General features: G+C 41.2%; 1 protein-coding gene across 2 annotated transcripts in view; it reads right to left on the bottom strand.

Annotated features, from left to right (window-relative positions):
- Window positions 1-16,757, bottom strand: part of LOC140734923 (protein O-mannosyl-transferase TMTC2-like) — a 199,324-nt gene extending 182,567 nt beyond the window's left edge. For both annotated transcript variants that reach the window (XM_073059630.1, XM_073059631.1), the window contains exon 1: window positions 16,423-16,757. In XM_073059630.1, the coding sequence (XP_072915731.1) occupies window positions 16,423-16,505 (83 nt within the window). In that variant the 5' untranslated portion in view covers window positions 16,506-16,757. The remainder of the gene's footprint in view (window positions 1-16,422) is intronic.
- Between the last annotated feature and the right edge of the window lie 652 nt (window positions 16,758-17,409).

Genomic DNA, 17,409 nt, shown 5'->3' with positions numbered 1-17,409 from the left:
ATCTTACTTCATCTCAGATCATAACTTATGGGCTTCCTTAAAAAAAACTATAAACAATCCCTGCTATAACCTTAATGGATTCCACAGCATTTGTCATGGATTACTCCATTAATTTATGGAATAATTTAAAAATATTTAAATGGTTGCAACATCAGGAATTCAGCTGGCAATTTAGCACATGTCTGCAGCACAAACGTGAGCTGAAAATCTTTATGTGCAAGTTGATGAGTGAAATCTGGCCAGTTCACTGTGGAGAATTCCCCACACTTCTTCAAACGGAGCTCTGGACTCCGAGTGGATGTAACGTAATTTAATTAGTTCCTCAGAATGAGAGCCTACAAGAATGAACAATAGGAGAAAATAGTAAATCTACGCAGTACAGTTCTTTGCAAATTGAGTTCAATTGCACTTTTACAGCGAGATAGAAAGGAATCTTTTTTGCATTCAACTGGTATTAGATTATTTTGTCTTCATACAGCATTGGCATTCCTCACCTCAAAGATCAGACAATCAGATAAATCCATTGTCTTCTGCATAATAAAGGTTTGTCTGAATGCAAGTTGGTCCACGATCAAAGAACTAAAATGCTATATTTCACTTTCACCAATAAATCACAAACTGAATTACCTAATACATAAAAGAACAGATAAGAAATAAAAGCAGGATTAAGCCATTTGGTCTCTTGTGCCTACTCCATTATTTGATCTGATCTTTAAGTTTGTTTAATTGTTATTCAACCATACATGAATACAGCCAAACGAAACAGCGTTACACTGGGCCCAAGATGTAAAACACAGAACCAATAGTTATACACAGCACAAGGCATATACGGTATGTTGTTCCTTCTCGTGGCACATAGAACCATAGAACATTACAGCACAGAAAGAGGCCTTTTGGCCCTTCTTGGCTGTGCCAGACCATTTCTCTGCCTAGTCCCACTGACCTGCACCTGGCCCATATCCCTCCATACACCTCTCATCCATGTACCTGTCCAAGTTTTTCTTAAATGTTAAAAGTGAGCCCGCATTTACCACTTCATCTAGCAGCTCATTCCACACTCACACTACTCTCTGTGTGAAGAAGCACCCCCCCTAATGTTCCCTTTAAACTTTTCCCCCTTCACCTTTAACCCATGTCCTCTGTTTTTTTTTCTCCCCTAGCCTCAGTGGAAAAAGCCTGCTTGCATTCACTCTATCTATATCCATCATAATTTTATATACCTCTATCAAATCTCCCCTCAGTCTTCTACACTCCAGGGAATAAAGTCCTAACCTATTCAACCTTTGTCTGTAACTCAGTTTCTCAAGTCCCAGCAACATCCTTGTAGACCTTCTCTGCACTCTTTCAACCTTATTAATATTATTCCTGTAATTTGGTGACCAAAACTGCACACAATACTCCAAATTTGGCCTCACCAATGCCTTATACAACCTAACCATAACATTCCAACTCTTACACTCAATACTTTGATTTATAAAGGCTAATGTACCAAAAGCTCTCTTTACTACCCTATCTACCTGTGACACCACTTTTAGGGAATTTTGTATCTGTATTCCCAGATCCCTCTGTTATACTGCACTCCTCAGTGCCCTACCATTTACCTTGTATGTTCTACCTTGGTTTTTCCTTCCAAACTGCAATACCTCACACTTGTCTGTATTAAACTCCATCTGCCATTTTTCAGCCCATTTTTCCAGCTGGTCCAAATCCCTGTGCAAGCTTTGAAAACCTTCCTCGTTGTCCACTATACCTCCAATCTTTGTATCATCAGCAAATTTGCTGATCCAATATACCACATTATCATCGAGATCATTGATATAGATGACAAATAACAATGGATCCAGCTCTGATCCCTGTGGCACACCACTTGTCACAGGCCTCCACTCAGAGAAGCAATCCTCCACTACCACTCTCCGGCTTCTCCCATTGAGCCAATGTCTAATCTAATTTACTACCTCACCATGTATACCTAGCGACTGAATCTTTCTAACTAACCTCCCATGCGGGACCTTGTCAAAGGCCTTACTGAAGTCTATGTATACAACATCCACTGCCTACTTTCCTGGTAACCTCCTCGAAAAGCTCTAATAGATTTGTTAAACATGACCTACCACGCACAAAGCCGTGTTGACTCTCCCTAATAAGTCCCTGTCTATCTACACACTTGTAGATCCTATCTCTTAGTACTCCTTCCAATAATTTACCTACTACCGACGACAAACTTGCCGGCCTATAATTTCCTGGATTGGGCAGCTTTTCTTCTGTTTCCATAGCATTTGACTGCTTTTTACGAGGCCGAGTTGCTAGCTTGACACTCGACCCAGCAAGGATGGAAAGCGCGCAAGGAGCCAGCCAGATCATTCACCTTGAAGTCTGGTGCTGAAACCACTACATCACTGGCCGGCACAAAAGGCACATATAAAACAGCAAGCCCATATAAGATATCAGGATAATTCAGTCACAATGAAAAATATAGCCCAAGAGCCTGAACGTTGAGGCAGTCTGCAGTCACGGGGCAAACACCGGGCGGGGGGGGGGTTCAGTACCAACTCAAACTTGCATCTTCTAATTCAGCACCACTTTTTTGTACTAATCCTGTATCAGATGATTCTCTTATTATCAAGAAGTCCATCAACCACGTTATTGAATATACCCAACAAGTGAGCCTTCACGGCCTTCTTGGCCGGGGGGGGGGGGGGGGGGGGGAGATGGAGAATTCCAATGATTTACAATGCTCCAAGTGAAGAAATTTCTTCTCACCTCTGTCCGAAATGGCTGGTCAGTCGATTCAAAGACTCGAAGTATATTTATTAACAAAGTAAGTATGCAGGATACAACCCTGAGATTCATCTTCCCACAGACTGCCACTAAACAAGGAAAGAAAGGCGTCATCCGTGGAAACGAACAGCCAACGATTCGGGCCGAGAGCCTTCATCAGGACTGAAGAGGGAGGGGGCAGGTGAGGGGAGGGTGGTTAGGAGAAGGCTGGTAGGTACCAGGTGAAAAACCAGTAAGGGGAAAGATGCAAACACGAGGAAATCTGCAGATGCTGGAAATTCAAGCAACACAGACAAAATGCGGGTGGAACGCAGCAGGCCAGACAGCATCTAGAGGAAGAAATGCAGTCGACGTTTCGGGCCGAGGCCCTTCGTCAGGAAGTTGGACAATTCAGTGTTCATGCCAAGAGGCTGGAGACTACCCAGACGGTATATGGGGTGTTGCTCCTCCAACTTCCAGTAATTCCCTCCCCTTCCCTTCCCCATCCCAGTTTCCCTCTGCCTCCTCCTCTAACTGCCTATCCCCTCTGTCATGGTTTCGCCTCCTTCTACTACCCATAGTGCTTTCCCCTTACATTCTTTCTTCACCTTTCCTGCCTATCCTCTCCCTGCTTCCCCTCCCCCACCCCTTGATATTTCCTCTGATTGGTTTTTCACCTGGCGCCTACCAGCCTTCTCCTTCCCACCCTCCCCCCACCTTCTTTATAGGGCCCCTGCCCCCTCCCTCTTCAGTCCTGACGGTCTCCGCCCGAAACATTGACTGCTCGTTTCCACGGATGCTGCCCGACCTGCTGAGTTCCTCCAGCGTGTTGTGTGTGTTGCTTTGACCCCAGCATCTGCAGAGTATTTTGTGTGGAAGAAAGGCATGGAACCTGTTCAAAGAAAAACATCAAACCCCCAACGCACAAAAAAAAGCACTAATGTGCAAACAGCAAAAAAAATCTAAAAGCACAGAATATAAAAGAGCAAATGTCGAATCATCGAACCCGCTCAGCTCAGTTCAGTTGAATCTAGCTCTGTGTTGTTCATTATCTTTAGGCTGCAGAGGCCCTTGAGAGACCCTTGCTCAAAACACTCAGCAAGGGGGAGCATCAACTCTACACCTGCCCCATCAAGCCCCATAAAAATGTTATATATTTCAATGAGGTCACCGCTCATTTTTCTAAACACAAACTTGCTAAATCTATCCTTTTTTGACAAACCCACCATTCCAGGAGTCAGTCTGGTGAACATTCACCGTACTCCTATTACAAATAGATCCCTCCTTAGAAAGGGCAATCAGACCCGTGCATAATATTCCAAAAGCAGACTCTCTGAGCCCTGTTTAATCTTACGAAGACATCTCTGCTCTTCTATTCAAATCCTCCTGGTAAAAAGACCAACATTCTATTTGCTTACTACTGACAGACTGGTTTTCAATGTTCTTTTATGCAAGGTCGTGCAGGTCTCCTAAACACAAAGAGCCTTCAGTCTTTCAGTAATTAAGGAATGCTCTGCTTTTACACTTGCTCTACCTCACATCTTTCCCCACATTATATTCCATCTGCTGTTTCCTAGCCAGTTCATTTAACCCGTCCATACCCACATGAAGCCCCTCCTTGTTACCCACCCAGCCAGATACCTTTGCATCAACAGTAAACTGCAATCTATTCATCTTTGTCTCTTCACCCAACTCACTAATAATAGATTGTGAACAACTGGGACCTCAGAACCAATCCCTGCAGTACAGTCTCAGAATCCAAAAGCACTGTTATTCCTTGTCTCTGTTTTCTGTCCACAAACTAATCTTCAATCCACACCAACGTACGATCTCCAAATCCAATACATTACCTCCGGTACCACGTGCTCTGATTTTATTTCACGATCACTAGTATAGCACTGAATCAAAGATTTTCCAAAAGATTTAGCAGACATATAAATTGTATCTTATTAAAATTAAAGGTGAGGTGAGATATTGTTCTCACCAGTGGACTGAGTACTATAACCAATTTCAGGATGGAATTTGATACCTATACAGCCACATGGAACGTACACACGCTGTTCCATTTGGCCTGATTCTATTCCACATGTTTTAAAAGTAATTGCAATTCAGTTCTATTTCAGAAGCCAGACATTGTACATAGGAACATCAGCTAAAATCATTAGGTCTGATAACAACAGCCAGGAACCAGTGGACTCTTCCCAATTGCCTTCTTCTATAAACTGACAGGATAATTACAAGCAAGGCCACTATCTGACAACGGCCATAAAAATCAAATTCCCTTTTGATACATGGGTACTGAGATTTTTAAGTAGTGCTTTGGGGCGGCGTTCCATTGATTTAGAGTGAATAAATTAATTAGAAGTTGGTTCATTATATGGGAATCTGAAAATTTAATCTGAGCTTTGGGAATTGCATATTCTATAACACCATTGAATTCTCCGTGAACCCACGGGCTTGATTATTAGGGAAAAGGACTTACTACAGTCTTTGTGTAAAGCTGTACTGAAACAAGGTAAATATAGATACTACAGGAAACTAGGTGAACTATATTTACCTATGTGTAAATGAGACCTGAACTCCTGCATATGTCCATTTTAACATGGAAGTGACAAACCTGCTGGCTACTCTTTGTCATCCTTTTACTTGCTATGTTCTGACTTTACACTCCTTGTGGAGTAAGGTGATGGAGCACAACTCCCTAGCCTTTAGGCACTAAACCTGTACCAGCTGTATCACTGACATGAAGACAAGTGGCTGCAGGAGATAACGTAAGCTTTTAACAAGTTACATTTTAAATTTAAGTAAATGTTGTTAAGCGCTCGTGGACATTTTCTGCCTTATTCTTTGCTTACTTTTTAATGTTAATAACTTTTAAATAAAAATCAATTAGTTGAAATAAAGCAGAAATTGTTGGATGTGTTCTGCAGACTAGGCAGCATCTGTCAAGAAAGAAACAGTGAATGTTTCAAGTCAGAAAGAGGAAAGTAAGAAAACCCAGTTTAAATAGGAGAAGGGATGTAAAAGGAAAGGATCACAGGTTTCAGCATGGATTAGATGGGCTGAAGAGCCTGTTTCTGTGCTGTACTTCTCTATGACTCTATGAAAGGACAAAGGAAGCATCCTTGATAAAGTGAAGGCAGTGTTGCTGAGATGATTCCAATGTTCATGAAGGCAATTGGTTATCAATTAATGAGGGATGATAGAAACGGGGGTGGGGGACATGTTCAAGCTGTGAAATGCAGGATAGAGATGTTGCTGAGACCTGAAACCAAAAGCAGAAATGCCCAGGAGGTCCATCAGTATCTGTAGAGAGAGAAAAAAGATATGAATAATGCTAGTGGATTACCTTAAAAAATAACTGGCCCTTTCTGGATACATAAAAATCTAGTTATTCAGAATTATTTAATTCAATATTGAATCCAGAAAGTTGAGGTGTGCCTGGACAAGAAATGAGGTTCTGCTCTTCAAGCATTCATTGGGATTAACTGGGACAATGCAGGAGGTCAAAAGAAGGTGGATCAGAGTGGCAGTGGGATGGAGAGTTCAAATAACAGGGACCTGGTAGCTCAGTGTTGCTCCTGCAGTTTTTTAAAGTACTTGGTTGAATTTTAATTGTTTCTGAATGTTTATGAATGCCAGCTAAGCCAGGGGGTGCTTAGTCAACTGGCAAAGCTTGTCTCAATTGTTTCTTGGGTGGTGCAACATCTACCCCCAAAATGGCAACTTCACATGGACAAAGCCCTTCCACCACACAAGGCCTCATCATCAGGGTCAAGATAGCTTTAGTAAGATCCTCAGCAGATCTGCAAAAGATAAATTCATTTTTACCTCAAAGGTGACCACTGGCAGGCAATTCTCGGCCATTAATGCGCCTAAACTAAATAAGTTTTACTCAAATCCAAACATAAAGATCTGGTGCTGAAAGAAGTAAAAAAAGGATTACACATATTTTAGCTAAGGTCATTTTTATTCTTAACAAATTATGGTTTATTTATGTTTTTCAGCCATACCTAATACTAGAGTCTCTCACAGCTGGTATAAATAAACATTAGATCTTCAAACAGCTTGACAGGAATGCTTCTGACTACACATAGAACTTGTGGTCTGTCTTGTATCAGTCTTGCTCAAAGATATTGCCATACCAACTCTTAATATGCATGTGTTTCCAGATTAATAGTAATGTTCTTCTTCTTTGCTGCTTTATAATTTCATAAAAAGATTTTTGTTATGTCATAATTTTAATTTTTATCAAATAGCGACAGCATAAAAAAAGTTCAATTTAAAAATATTGCAGAACATACACTTTTTAGGCATCATGCCGACTATTTTTAAAAGTCATTCCAAACAATTTCCAGTTTAGTGACAAAAAAAGACTTGTTTGACAGGCCTGACCTTTTCCTATTACATTTTGGCATTGGAGTGTAGCTACTGTCAAGAAATTATAATATATGGAACTGTTGCTTCAAACACACAGGCCACTTACTGGAGACAACAGAAATCAAATGCACCAAGCTAACTAAGTACTAAAATATTCCCAGCCTCTCAAGATTTCTCAATTTTAATCAACTAGATAACTTTAGAAGAAAATGATGGACTTCCTTTGGTGGCTATTTGTATTAAATAAGAGAAAATTTGCAATAATCATTTTAGAGAGAAATTGCAATAAAGTAGCATAATATTGTGCAATCATATGAGTGCTGGTGGAAATATAGGTAACTCATTTGGATAGGTGGTATAAAATTATTGACTCTGAACAAGATCACTGCCAATACACAAAGCACTGGGGGAGCTCGGCAGGTCTGGCCGCATCTAAGAAGGGAAGTGGACAGTTAATGTTTCAGCCAAAAACAACAGAAATTCTTCAAATGCTGGAAGTCCAAGCAAGACACACAAAATGCTGGAGGAACTCAGCAGGCCAGACAGCATCTATGGAAAAGGGTACAATCGACGTTTCAATCTGAGATCCTTCATCAGGACTGTTCAGATGAAGTTCTGTTCCTTTTCATGCCTTGTGGCTTATCTGGTGGCAACCTTGCCATTTCTTTAGCATTTTTGTCTGTTTTTTTATGAGGCCAAGTTGCTAGCTTGACATTGAACCCAGCACAGATGGAAAGCATGCAAGGAGTAGGCCAGATTCGAACTCAGGACCACTTGCCTCAAAGTCCAGTATGGATGCCATTATACCACCGGTGTGCTGGAGTAGAGTCAAGATAGAGAGAGAATCCCAAGGCATCAACTGTCCATTTCTCTCCAAACTTGACCTGCTGAGTTCCTCCATTGTTTTGTGTGTTGCTCCAGACTCCTACATCTACAGTCACTTGTGTCAACAAGATTACTGCCAAAATACTTTATCCAAATGAAATGTCGAAGGTCAAGTTGCCGATAACCTATTGTTTCCAGATAGTGAAAAATCATATGAGTACAATTTAATTTCCCATAGAGCATTATAATTTCCCAACCATTTTACCCTTAACTGATTCAATTACAATGCCAATAAATGCAGATTGTCAAACAGCATAGTGAATAACCTTTAAATATACTCAGGGTGGTGAGGTGGAGATACGTCTACCAATGGAGCCATAAGGCACCCCTTCCCTCCGCTAGCCTGCAGGTCAACCTTGGGCAAGGTGTGGCACCTGCTTCACCTCCCCTGATCAGGGTCACGTGAGGCCATGGGAGCAGGTGGTGGGTGGATGGTCGTGTGAGCAGCCGGTGCACGTCTCAAGTCCTGGTTATGCGACCTCTGTCACCAGGCAGGCAATCTCTAAAGAGTATTGATAATGGCTCAGGTCACCCGTCTTGCCCAAAAGAAGGAAATGGCATACCACTTCTGAAGAAAATTTGTCAAGAACAATCATGATCATGGAAAGACCATGATCGTCCAGGTCATATAACACATCACATAATGAATGAATCATCCTTGCAAATTAACATTACCTTGGTGTTTTTGGTGAGATGACCTGTTCAGTATTGGAATTCAGAAATCTACTCTTCAATCTGCTATTCTATGTTGAATTAAAACCCAACAATAGAAACCATATTGGTCATTCTTAGACTTCCTCTGAATGTCTCAGTTTATGAATTCCATTGACACTGATGTAAGTTCGGCCTGATCAAAGGGCTGCACTCCAGCATGCAGTCATAAAATCAGCATCATACCATTCAATGCCCAGGATTTTGTGGTCATAGGCAAAGCAAAGGCGTTCACCGCAGACCTCAGTAAAAGATCTTGAAATCCATTGTTTTGTACTCTCTCCTAATAGTTGTTGTTTTCGGACATAATTTCAAAGGATCCTCGGCATCCAGCAGTCATGATATCATATCGAAGAAATTTTTTATTAATTGAGAGAAAGTAAGACAGAAACTCTGATCTGGAAGATGGAAATTGAAAGCTTTGTGGCTATGTTTCCAGACAGTACAAGCATAAATGGAGGGACAGGTAGCATTAAGGAAGCAGAGTGTCTGCAGAAGGACTTAGACAAATTGGGTGAATGGGCAGAGAATAGGCAAATGGAATATAGTGTAGGGAAGTGTATAGTCATGTACTTTGGTAGAAGGAATAAAAGGTGCAGAACTATTTTCAAAACAGGGAGCAAATTCAGAAATGATAGTCACAAAGGGACCCAGGAGTCCTACTGCAGGATTCCCTCAAGCTTAACTTGAGGTTGAGTCAGTAGTAAAGAAAGTAAATGCAATGTTATCATTAACTTTGAGAGGACTATAAGACAATAACAATGATGTAATGCTAAGGCATTGGTCAGACTGCATTTACAGTATAATAAGCAGTTTTGGTCGCTTATCTAAGAAGGATGTGCTGGCATTGGAGAGGGTCCAGAGGAGGTTCACGAAAATGCTCCTGAAGATGAAAGGGTTAATGTATGAGGTGCATTTGATGGCTCCGGGCCTGTATACGCTGGTGTTTAGAAAAATGCAGGGGGATCTGATTGAAACCTATTGAATATTGAACGACCTAGATAGAATGAATGTTGAGAGGATGGTTTCAGTAGTGGGAGAGTTTTGGATCAGAGGGCACAGCCTCTGACATCCTTTTACAATAGAGGTGTGGAGAAATTTCTTTAGCCAGAGGGTGGTGAATCTGTGGAATTCATTGTCACAGACAGCTGTGGCAAAAATATACCCAAGTCATTGGGAATATTTAAAGTGAAGGTTGATAAGTTCTTGTTTCGTAATGATGTCAAGGGTTATAAGGAGATGGCAGCAGAATGGTGTTGGAAGGGTTACTGCATCAACCATGATCAAATGACGAAACAGACTCGATGGACTGAATGGCCTAATTGTGCTCCTAAAGCTTATGGTCTGAAATGTCATCGATAAGCTTTTCTTTTCTCTAAAAGCAGAATTACTATAATAATCCATACTGAAGTGAAGAAACTTTAATCCAAGTTTATTATAATTATTAAAACTTGCTAAGCAATAACATGGACTCGTATGGAATTGAAAATATTTCTCAGATCTTGCGCTACAATGAAAAAATTAGGATATTTTACATCAAAACTGTTCAGAAGTACCTTTACGTCTCGTTAGTTCAACCATTTTCTTTGATTACTGCAGTTGGAAAGTTTGCAGAGCGCGTGTACAGGTCCAAATAACAAACTGGTAACATCTGGATTTCCACCTTAAACTACATAAACCACAATATCCTGAAGTTGCTGTCACTTTCTTGACAATGATCAATACGCTCACCTTCATGGAACTGCACAAGTTGGGCTATTATGTGTTGTAATTTAAAAGCTTGACCAGCCTGATTAGCTTCATGAATATTAATTGGAAATGGAAATTTCATAATTGGAAGTTCATCCTATTACTGCTGATAATTTTTATCTTTAATTATATTTTTGCATTGAGAGTCAAGGTAGTGGAAAAAGCTCAGCTGTATACTGTACTTCATTTATTTTTAAAGTTTCTTTTCTAAATATGCTCATATAATCATTTTCAAAGGAAATTTTTGAATAGTTAAAATACTGGGGAGGGAAATAAGATCTTTTGTTACTAAAATCATAATTAAAAGATTATTCAAGATACCCAATTTTAGACTTCAAATAGTTACATCTTAAGGACTGAATTTATAATTTATGCTCCCAATCTGCACAGACTGCAACATCCAACTAAGTCTGAATTCAGATGCCAAAGATACTTTTGAATATGAACAAAAAATAGGTAAATAATTCTGTAATTTTATATCTTGTATAAGAGGAGTTACAGGAGTTACTGTTTTTGAAAGATAGCATTTAACGATTGAAAACCCTACAATTTTAAGCAGCAATGTATTCAAAGTCTGAGCCATTCTTTAAGTGACTATGTAGCTATCAGTACAAAACAATTCCAGTCAGTGAACAAATAACCATCTTTTACTTTATAGATGCAATGCATAAATTTGATCAACAAGACTTGCATGTTCAATGCACAGAGTGAGAGAACCATAGCAAAGAAGATGCTGGATATTTATCAAGAAAATAAAACTGAGGGTTTCAGATTACATTGTAATGGGAATAAAGCCTGGGCAATTTATCAATGCCAACGCACCATCACTTCTTTATTGATGCTAAAGGTTCCTGATACACATCAATGTTTTAACAGCAGTGAAAGTCTCAGTAGTCAGGTTTGCAATTCACAAGCAGACAGACACGGCCAGCTCACATCAGTTCTTCTCCATACCAGCATAACTTCAATCTTGGGGAAAAAAAAATAGTGCCATCTACAAATATTTCAAATTTAGTCACTAAACCTGCTCTCTCACAACATTCAAAAGTGAATAAAAAATGACACACGGTTTTTGTTGCACTCTTTATAAATGTCGCCATGTCATTAAAAATTGTAAATTACCAGCCCCTTGTATTGAAATAAATAATCTTTCCTGGTGCTGGTTCAATAAGCTGCAGGAAAATAGTTGGAATTTTGCTCTCTGCCACTAGACTCTATTAAGGAATATTAGCTGTGATAGCAGCTCAAGAGTTCTGTCTCATCCATCATCATAGACACATGAGTGTGGGAGCCCACACTTCCTGATCATTATGTAGAGATGTACTGGCATTCCTGTGTAGAATTGCTACATTCCTCCAGAAAATCCAGGGCGCTGTGTTAGATGGATGACTTTTCAGAACTGAAAGAAGTTTGAGATAAAATAAGTTCTAAGATGCAGGACAGTGACAGTAATTGTCCAAGCTGTCTTCTTTTTCATCTATCGCCAACTTGTTCTTTATTCTTCCCTTCTATTTCTCTTTGAATCTTAATATTTCTAATCTATAACTTCATCCATTAAGCATGAAAGGAAAATGGCCTGAAAAGAAAACTCTTTTGTTCCCTTTCCACAGACGCTGCCTGACCTGCTGAGAATTTATAGTGTGTTCTATTTTTATTGCAAAGTATAATGGTACATCGTTTGAAAAAGAATGTGGACGTCTCCCGTTGTTCTGGACAACTTTTATCCTTCAATCTACATCCAAAACAGATGACCTGGGCATTTTACTTATTGCTATTTATGAAAAGCAGCTGTATGCAAATAGAGGAAAGCTGTTCACATTAGCCGATGGCCCAGGGGGCAGCAAGTCAAAGAGATGAGCAAAACAAACAGAGGTGAAGCGAGGAAAAGTCATTGTTAATGCAGAGAATAGCTGCAGTTTAGAATTCCTTGCCTGTAAGAGGGAAAATAAAGTCAAGCAGGACTTTGAAAATGGAATTTTAAAACACCTGAGGGCAAGTAATTTATAGGGCTGTAAGGAGAGGGCAGAGAGTGGCCCGCCTGGATTTGACAACAGGGTCCTGGAATGGACTCAGTGGGCTGAACAGCCTCCTTCTCTGTTGTAACAATGCCTTGACTGTTTGATACTAAACTTTTGCACTTCCTCCATTGCACATTCATTATTCTTGGCTGTCGTTTTTGGTTCTGCTTCTTCGGTCAAGATGTTGTTCTAAAATTATTATAACAATGCGATTTCTTTAAAGTCTGAACTATGAACCCAGGGCTACCTAAGAGTGCTGTATAGATTTTTTTTTAATGAACACACTTCTGTGGTACGTGGACAATGAGTAATTGTTTCAAATTCCAACTATCTTAATAAGCATTAGGAGACCTCAGAGATAATAATTTGGAATAACATTTAACCAATAACACTGAAATTGTTGCACCATTACATTAATCACATAGTAATTTATCTCTTGCACCAGTTCACGTTAGAAGGAAAACAGTAATATCCTGTAAACGCTACCACAACAAAAAGATCAAGTAGCTTTTAGTCTCCCCTAAACAATCTCTGAGCTGTGTGTCAATGACAATCAAACGACATGCTACTAACACAGCATGCTGCATACCCACACCACCAACTGTTAGGTCAGCTTTGGGACAGTATTCCGCTTTCAAATGATCACAAGTGGGAATATCCTGGGAAGAGGGAGAATGAGTGGGATGCAGGGAAGAAATTCCTACCCTGCCGTTTACATAGAGCCAAGGAAAAGTACAACACAGAAACAGGCCCTTCGGCCCATCCAGTCCATGCCGAGCCATTTAAACGGCCTACTTCCCATTGACCTGCACTGGGACCACAGCCCTCCTGTCCATCTACCTATCCAAACTTCTCTTCAATGCTGAAATTGAGCTTGCATGCACCACTTACGCTGGCAACTCATTCCACACTCGCCATGACCCTCTGGAAAAAAAATTCCCCTCATGTTCCTCTTAAAGTTTTCACCTTTCACCATTAACCTGTGACCTCTAGATGCAGTCCCAACCAACCTTAGTGGAAAAGGCCTGTTTGCATATATCCTATCTATACCCCTCACCATTTGTATACCTCTTTCAAATCTCCCTTAAATCTTATAATTCCAAGGAATAAAATCCATATAACTCAGTTCCAGCAGAACTGGCAACATCCTTGTACATTTTCTCTGTACTTTTTCAACCTTATTTACATCTTTCCTGTAGGTAGGTGACCAAAACTGCACACAATACTCCAAATTAGGCCCAGCAATGCAATTTATGCAACTTTAACATAACATTCCATCTCCTGTACTCAATACTTTGATTTATTATGGTCAAAGTACATGGAAAATATAGAAATTTTACCATTTAGCATCCTGCGGAAGTGTCTGGACAGGAAATATGGACTGTACTCTTTTCCACTGCCTGGCCTGCTGAGTTCCTCCAGTATTTTGTGTGTGTATTGCTTGGATTCCCAGCATCTGCAGATTTTCTCTTGTGTGTGTGGTTAAATGGTCTTTCCTGCTGTACCTGTTCTGATAATTATTGAGTCTGTTCATAAGTTCAAATTTATTTAAGACCCTAAAATATAGGAGCAGAATTGGGCTATTTGGCCCAACCAGTCTAATCCACCATTTCATCATGGCTGATCCATTTCCCTCTCAGCCCCAATCTCCTGTCTTCTTCCCGTATCCCTTCATGCCCTGATCTATCAACCCCTGCCTTAAATATATGTAAAGACTTGGCCTCCGCAGCCGCCTGTGGCGACGGATTTAAATTTGATTATTGACGTTTGCGCGTGAGACCACTCTGCTAATTGTTGATAGCTCACGGCAGTTTCGACTATTGTGTTGTAAATCGTTGGGGGTTGCCTGTTCTAGTATCGTTCTGTGTTTTCTGCTTGGCACCGAACCACGAGCAATTCTGGTATGGTTTCCCATACTGGCAATCGGGTAATTCTGGTTCGCTTTAATGAGTATACCACTCAAAGACTGAACACTAGGTATCACCCAAGGTGATCTAAACCAAACTCTCCCATCAAAAGAAAGCGCACGTGAAAGAAACAACTTTTCTAATCGGCCTGTCATCTCCATCTGAAACAAAAAAAAGGGAAATAGTTCAACGTTTAGGCCAGATCTCTCGGATCTCTCTTTGGTGATTTAATTGAAAGTAATATTCAGCAGGAGGTACTGACAGCAAAGGCTACGGTCCTTGAGATAATTCCATGGGATACTGGCTAACAACGTCCTAACTATTCCTTTGAAATTTGTTATTTTAGTGGAGTCGTTAACTCGTTTGTTTTAGAACTGGTTAATTTATTGTAACTTATTCTCAATGCGTTAACGCCTCCACTAAAATAGCAGGGATTTCAGATGAACGTTCCGCTGATATATTAGTATCCCACTGGGTAATTTCGAGGCCCATATTTCTGAACCTCTGTCTCCAAAATGCTGAGAAGCTGGCAGGGAGCCAGCTATTCTCACAGTGTATTACTTTTATCCCACGTTTTACGTTTCGATTAGCCAAGAAGATGCCTCATTGTGTGAAATATTTGGGAGCGTTATGTGGGGTTATCCGGTACGGCCGACTGGATGTTCACGTGCTTGTACTTTGCCAAGGACAGAGCAAAACAGGACTTTCCTGAAATGTTTTTTTTCTCTCTATTCAGCACTTTGCATGCACCAATCGCGGATCCAGCTCGTTTCACTCTGTAATGTCCCGAAATTACTTTTTCCCCAAGTGTCTAACGATGAACTAACAGATAAATCCATTTACTGTCAACCTATCTCCAATTACTCAGGAAGCCTCACTCCCCACTGAGAGAAAAAAACACCGCACAATTGGACAATGGTCCTTTCTCGGTGTAAAAGGAATCGCTTTATAATTCAACGCCACAAAATGAACCTGTCAAAATCTGCGTGCTTTCAATGAAACCCGCTGATAAGCATTTTAAAGGCTGAAACCTTCCTCTTGGCATCTCAGTGTAAATAAAGCTAACGGCGTTCACTAAGAAGCAGTCTCCACCGTTCGCTGTTGCCAATAGATTCACTTTTGTCAGCTTCCAACCAAATAATCTTTCTCCCTCTCTCCGGCGGGCCCTCTGAAACCCGAGAGGGAGAAGGAACAGTCTGCAACACTGATTATCAGTTTTTAAGATAACGATTCAGATCTTGCAGCCACAGCCTTAAAGCCTCGGAATAATCGGGGAGCCCTCTTACCAAAAACCGATCGGGGATCACGCTAAAGTGCCGGGACGGTTTAATTTAAATGGAGCGTGAAACCCCCAGACAGTGAAGTTTATCCACGCGTGATTGTCCTATATATTCCAATTATGCAGCCACTAAATGGTAATCAGATTATGTCACCGGAAACTGAATTAAACTCAAGATTCACAATAGCGGGAACGCTTTTAATCAATTTGCAACAATGCCGAGCTTCACAACACTGCAGCACTCGCCAATGGAACACCAGCAAAACTGTTAGATTGTACAGCAGGCTTCCGAGTTTCTCAGACAACAACTGACATCTTCACAACCTCGCGATCTGAGGTGGCATGCCATGTTAAAAAAATATATACTCAAATAAGGTTGCTGAACACGAAGCTGTGTCAATTATTAAATTAAACAATTCAAAATATTGCCAAAAAGGTTGGGACATTTGAGGCGATTTCGTCTGCATCCAACGCTTTTTATAAAGCACATTTCTCTAACCGAGTGACACGGAAGTTGCTTTCCCCAACTGCTTGACAGGATTCACAGCACCGCTAAACCAGCATCTGCAAACGGCGGTGACACAACTGAGAGTTTAAATCAGAAACAGGGTCTCACTTCCTATCCTCAGAGGGGAGGGGAGGACATCGCATCCATTGCTTCGTCAATACGATTCGCATAATAACATTATGTGACCAAGTGACCGATCAGGAAGTATGCAGAAAGAACAATACCTACCTATCATCGTAACAGAAATCAGCGCTCAGTGTGTTCAGGTACAGGGCAATAGCAACCGCGCTGCTCACAAATTCAGAAATCATGTCTACTACAATATCGTATCGATTCCTGGTTTCACCTCGCTGGGATGGATCCGCATCCTCGGGCTGGTTTTGTTTGCTTTATGTTTTTTTTTTCTCTTTTGAGTCTCTAACCCGTTAGCGCACTGCAAGGTGCTGCCGGTCGCCCTGGGACGCGCACACGATGTGCAGTCGGTCGCCTACATTTGGGAATCCGCTTATATATGTACACACGCACGCGTGCACGCATAAGGGCTGCTAACAGTGACTGAGTGTATGTGTTGCTGCTTGTAAGCGCGGAGCCGCGTGTGGGTTCCGGCCGGCGGCAGTGCGCATGCGTACGGGCACACCCCCCCCCCCACCCCACCCTCCGTCTCCCCGCCCCTGGGGGCTGTCAGTTGCACGGTCATTTGGGGCTAGCTCAGTTGCTGTTCTTTCTCCCGACAGCTGTCACTTAGCACCGTACACCTGCAAGCGGCGCGACATTTTCTGCATGTGCAGCGGGGGGGGGGAAGCTCCTCTTCTTGCGGAATGTTGTCGCCCAACGCGAACCTGCATTTAAATAACGCCTTGGCGTCTTACGGTGCTCTGCAGGGGATTCCGCAGGGTATTTACACCGAACGAGGAGAGGTTTTAGGAAGCGTCGAATGATGTGTCAAGGTTGAGGGGGAAAGTTCTCCCCCTGCTCAGGGCCGGGGTCAAGCAGTCGTGGACTGGGTTCAAAGGAAAGAGGTCAATTCCAGTTTATTGTCATGTGCACAAATACAATGAGACGCATTACAGTGGAAAAACTTGCTTACGGCGGGCACCACAGACGCGTAAATTCAGGCACCGCACAAAACATAAATTATACATAAGATAGTGATGAGAAAAAACAAAGTAAAACAAATTATTGGCAGAAAAATAAACAAAACACACACAATCAGAG

The sequence above is a fragment of the Hemitrygon akajei genome, chromosome 10 (genome assembly GCF_048418815.1).
Source record: "Hemitrygon akajei chromosome 10, sHemAka1.3, whole genome shotgun sequence".
Lineage (NCBI taxonomy): Eukaryota > Metazoa > Chordata > Chondrichthyes > Myliobatiformes > Dasyatidae > Hemitrygon > Hemitrygon akajei.
This window is presented reverse-complemented; position numbering and strand designations above follow the sequence as displayed.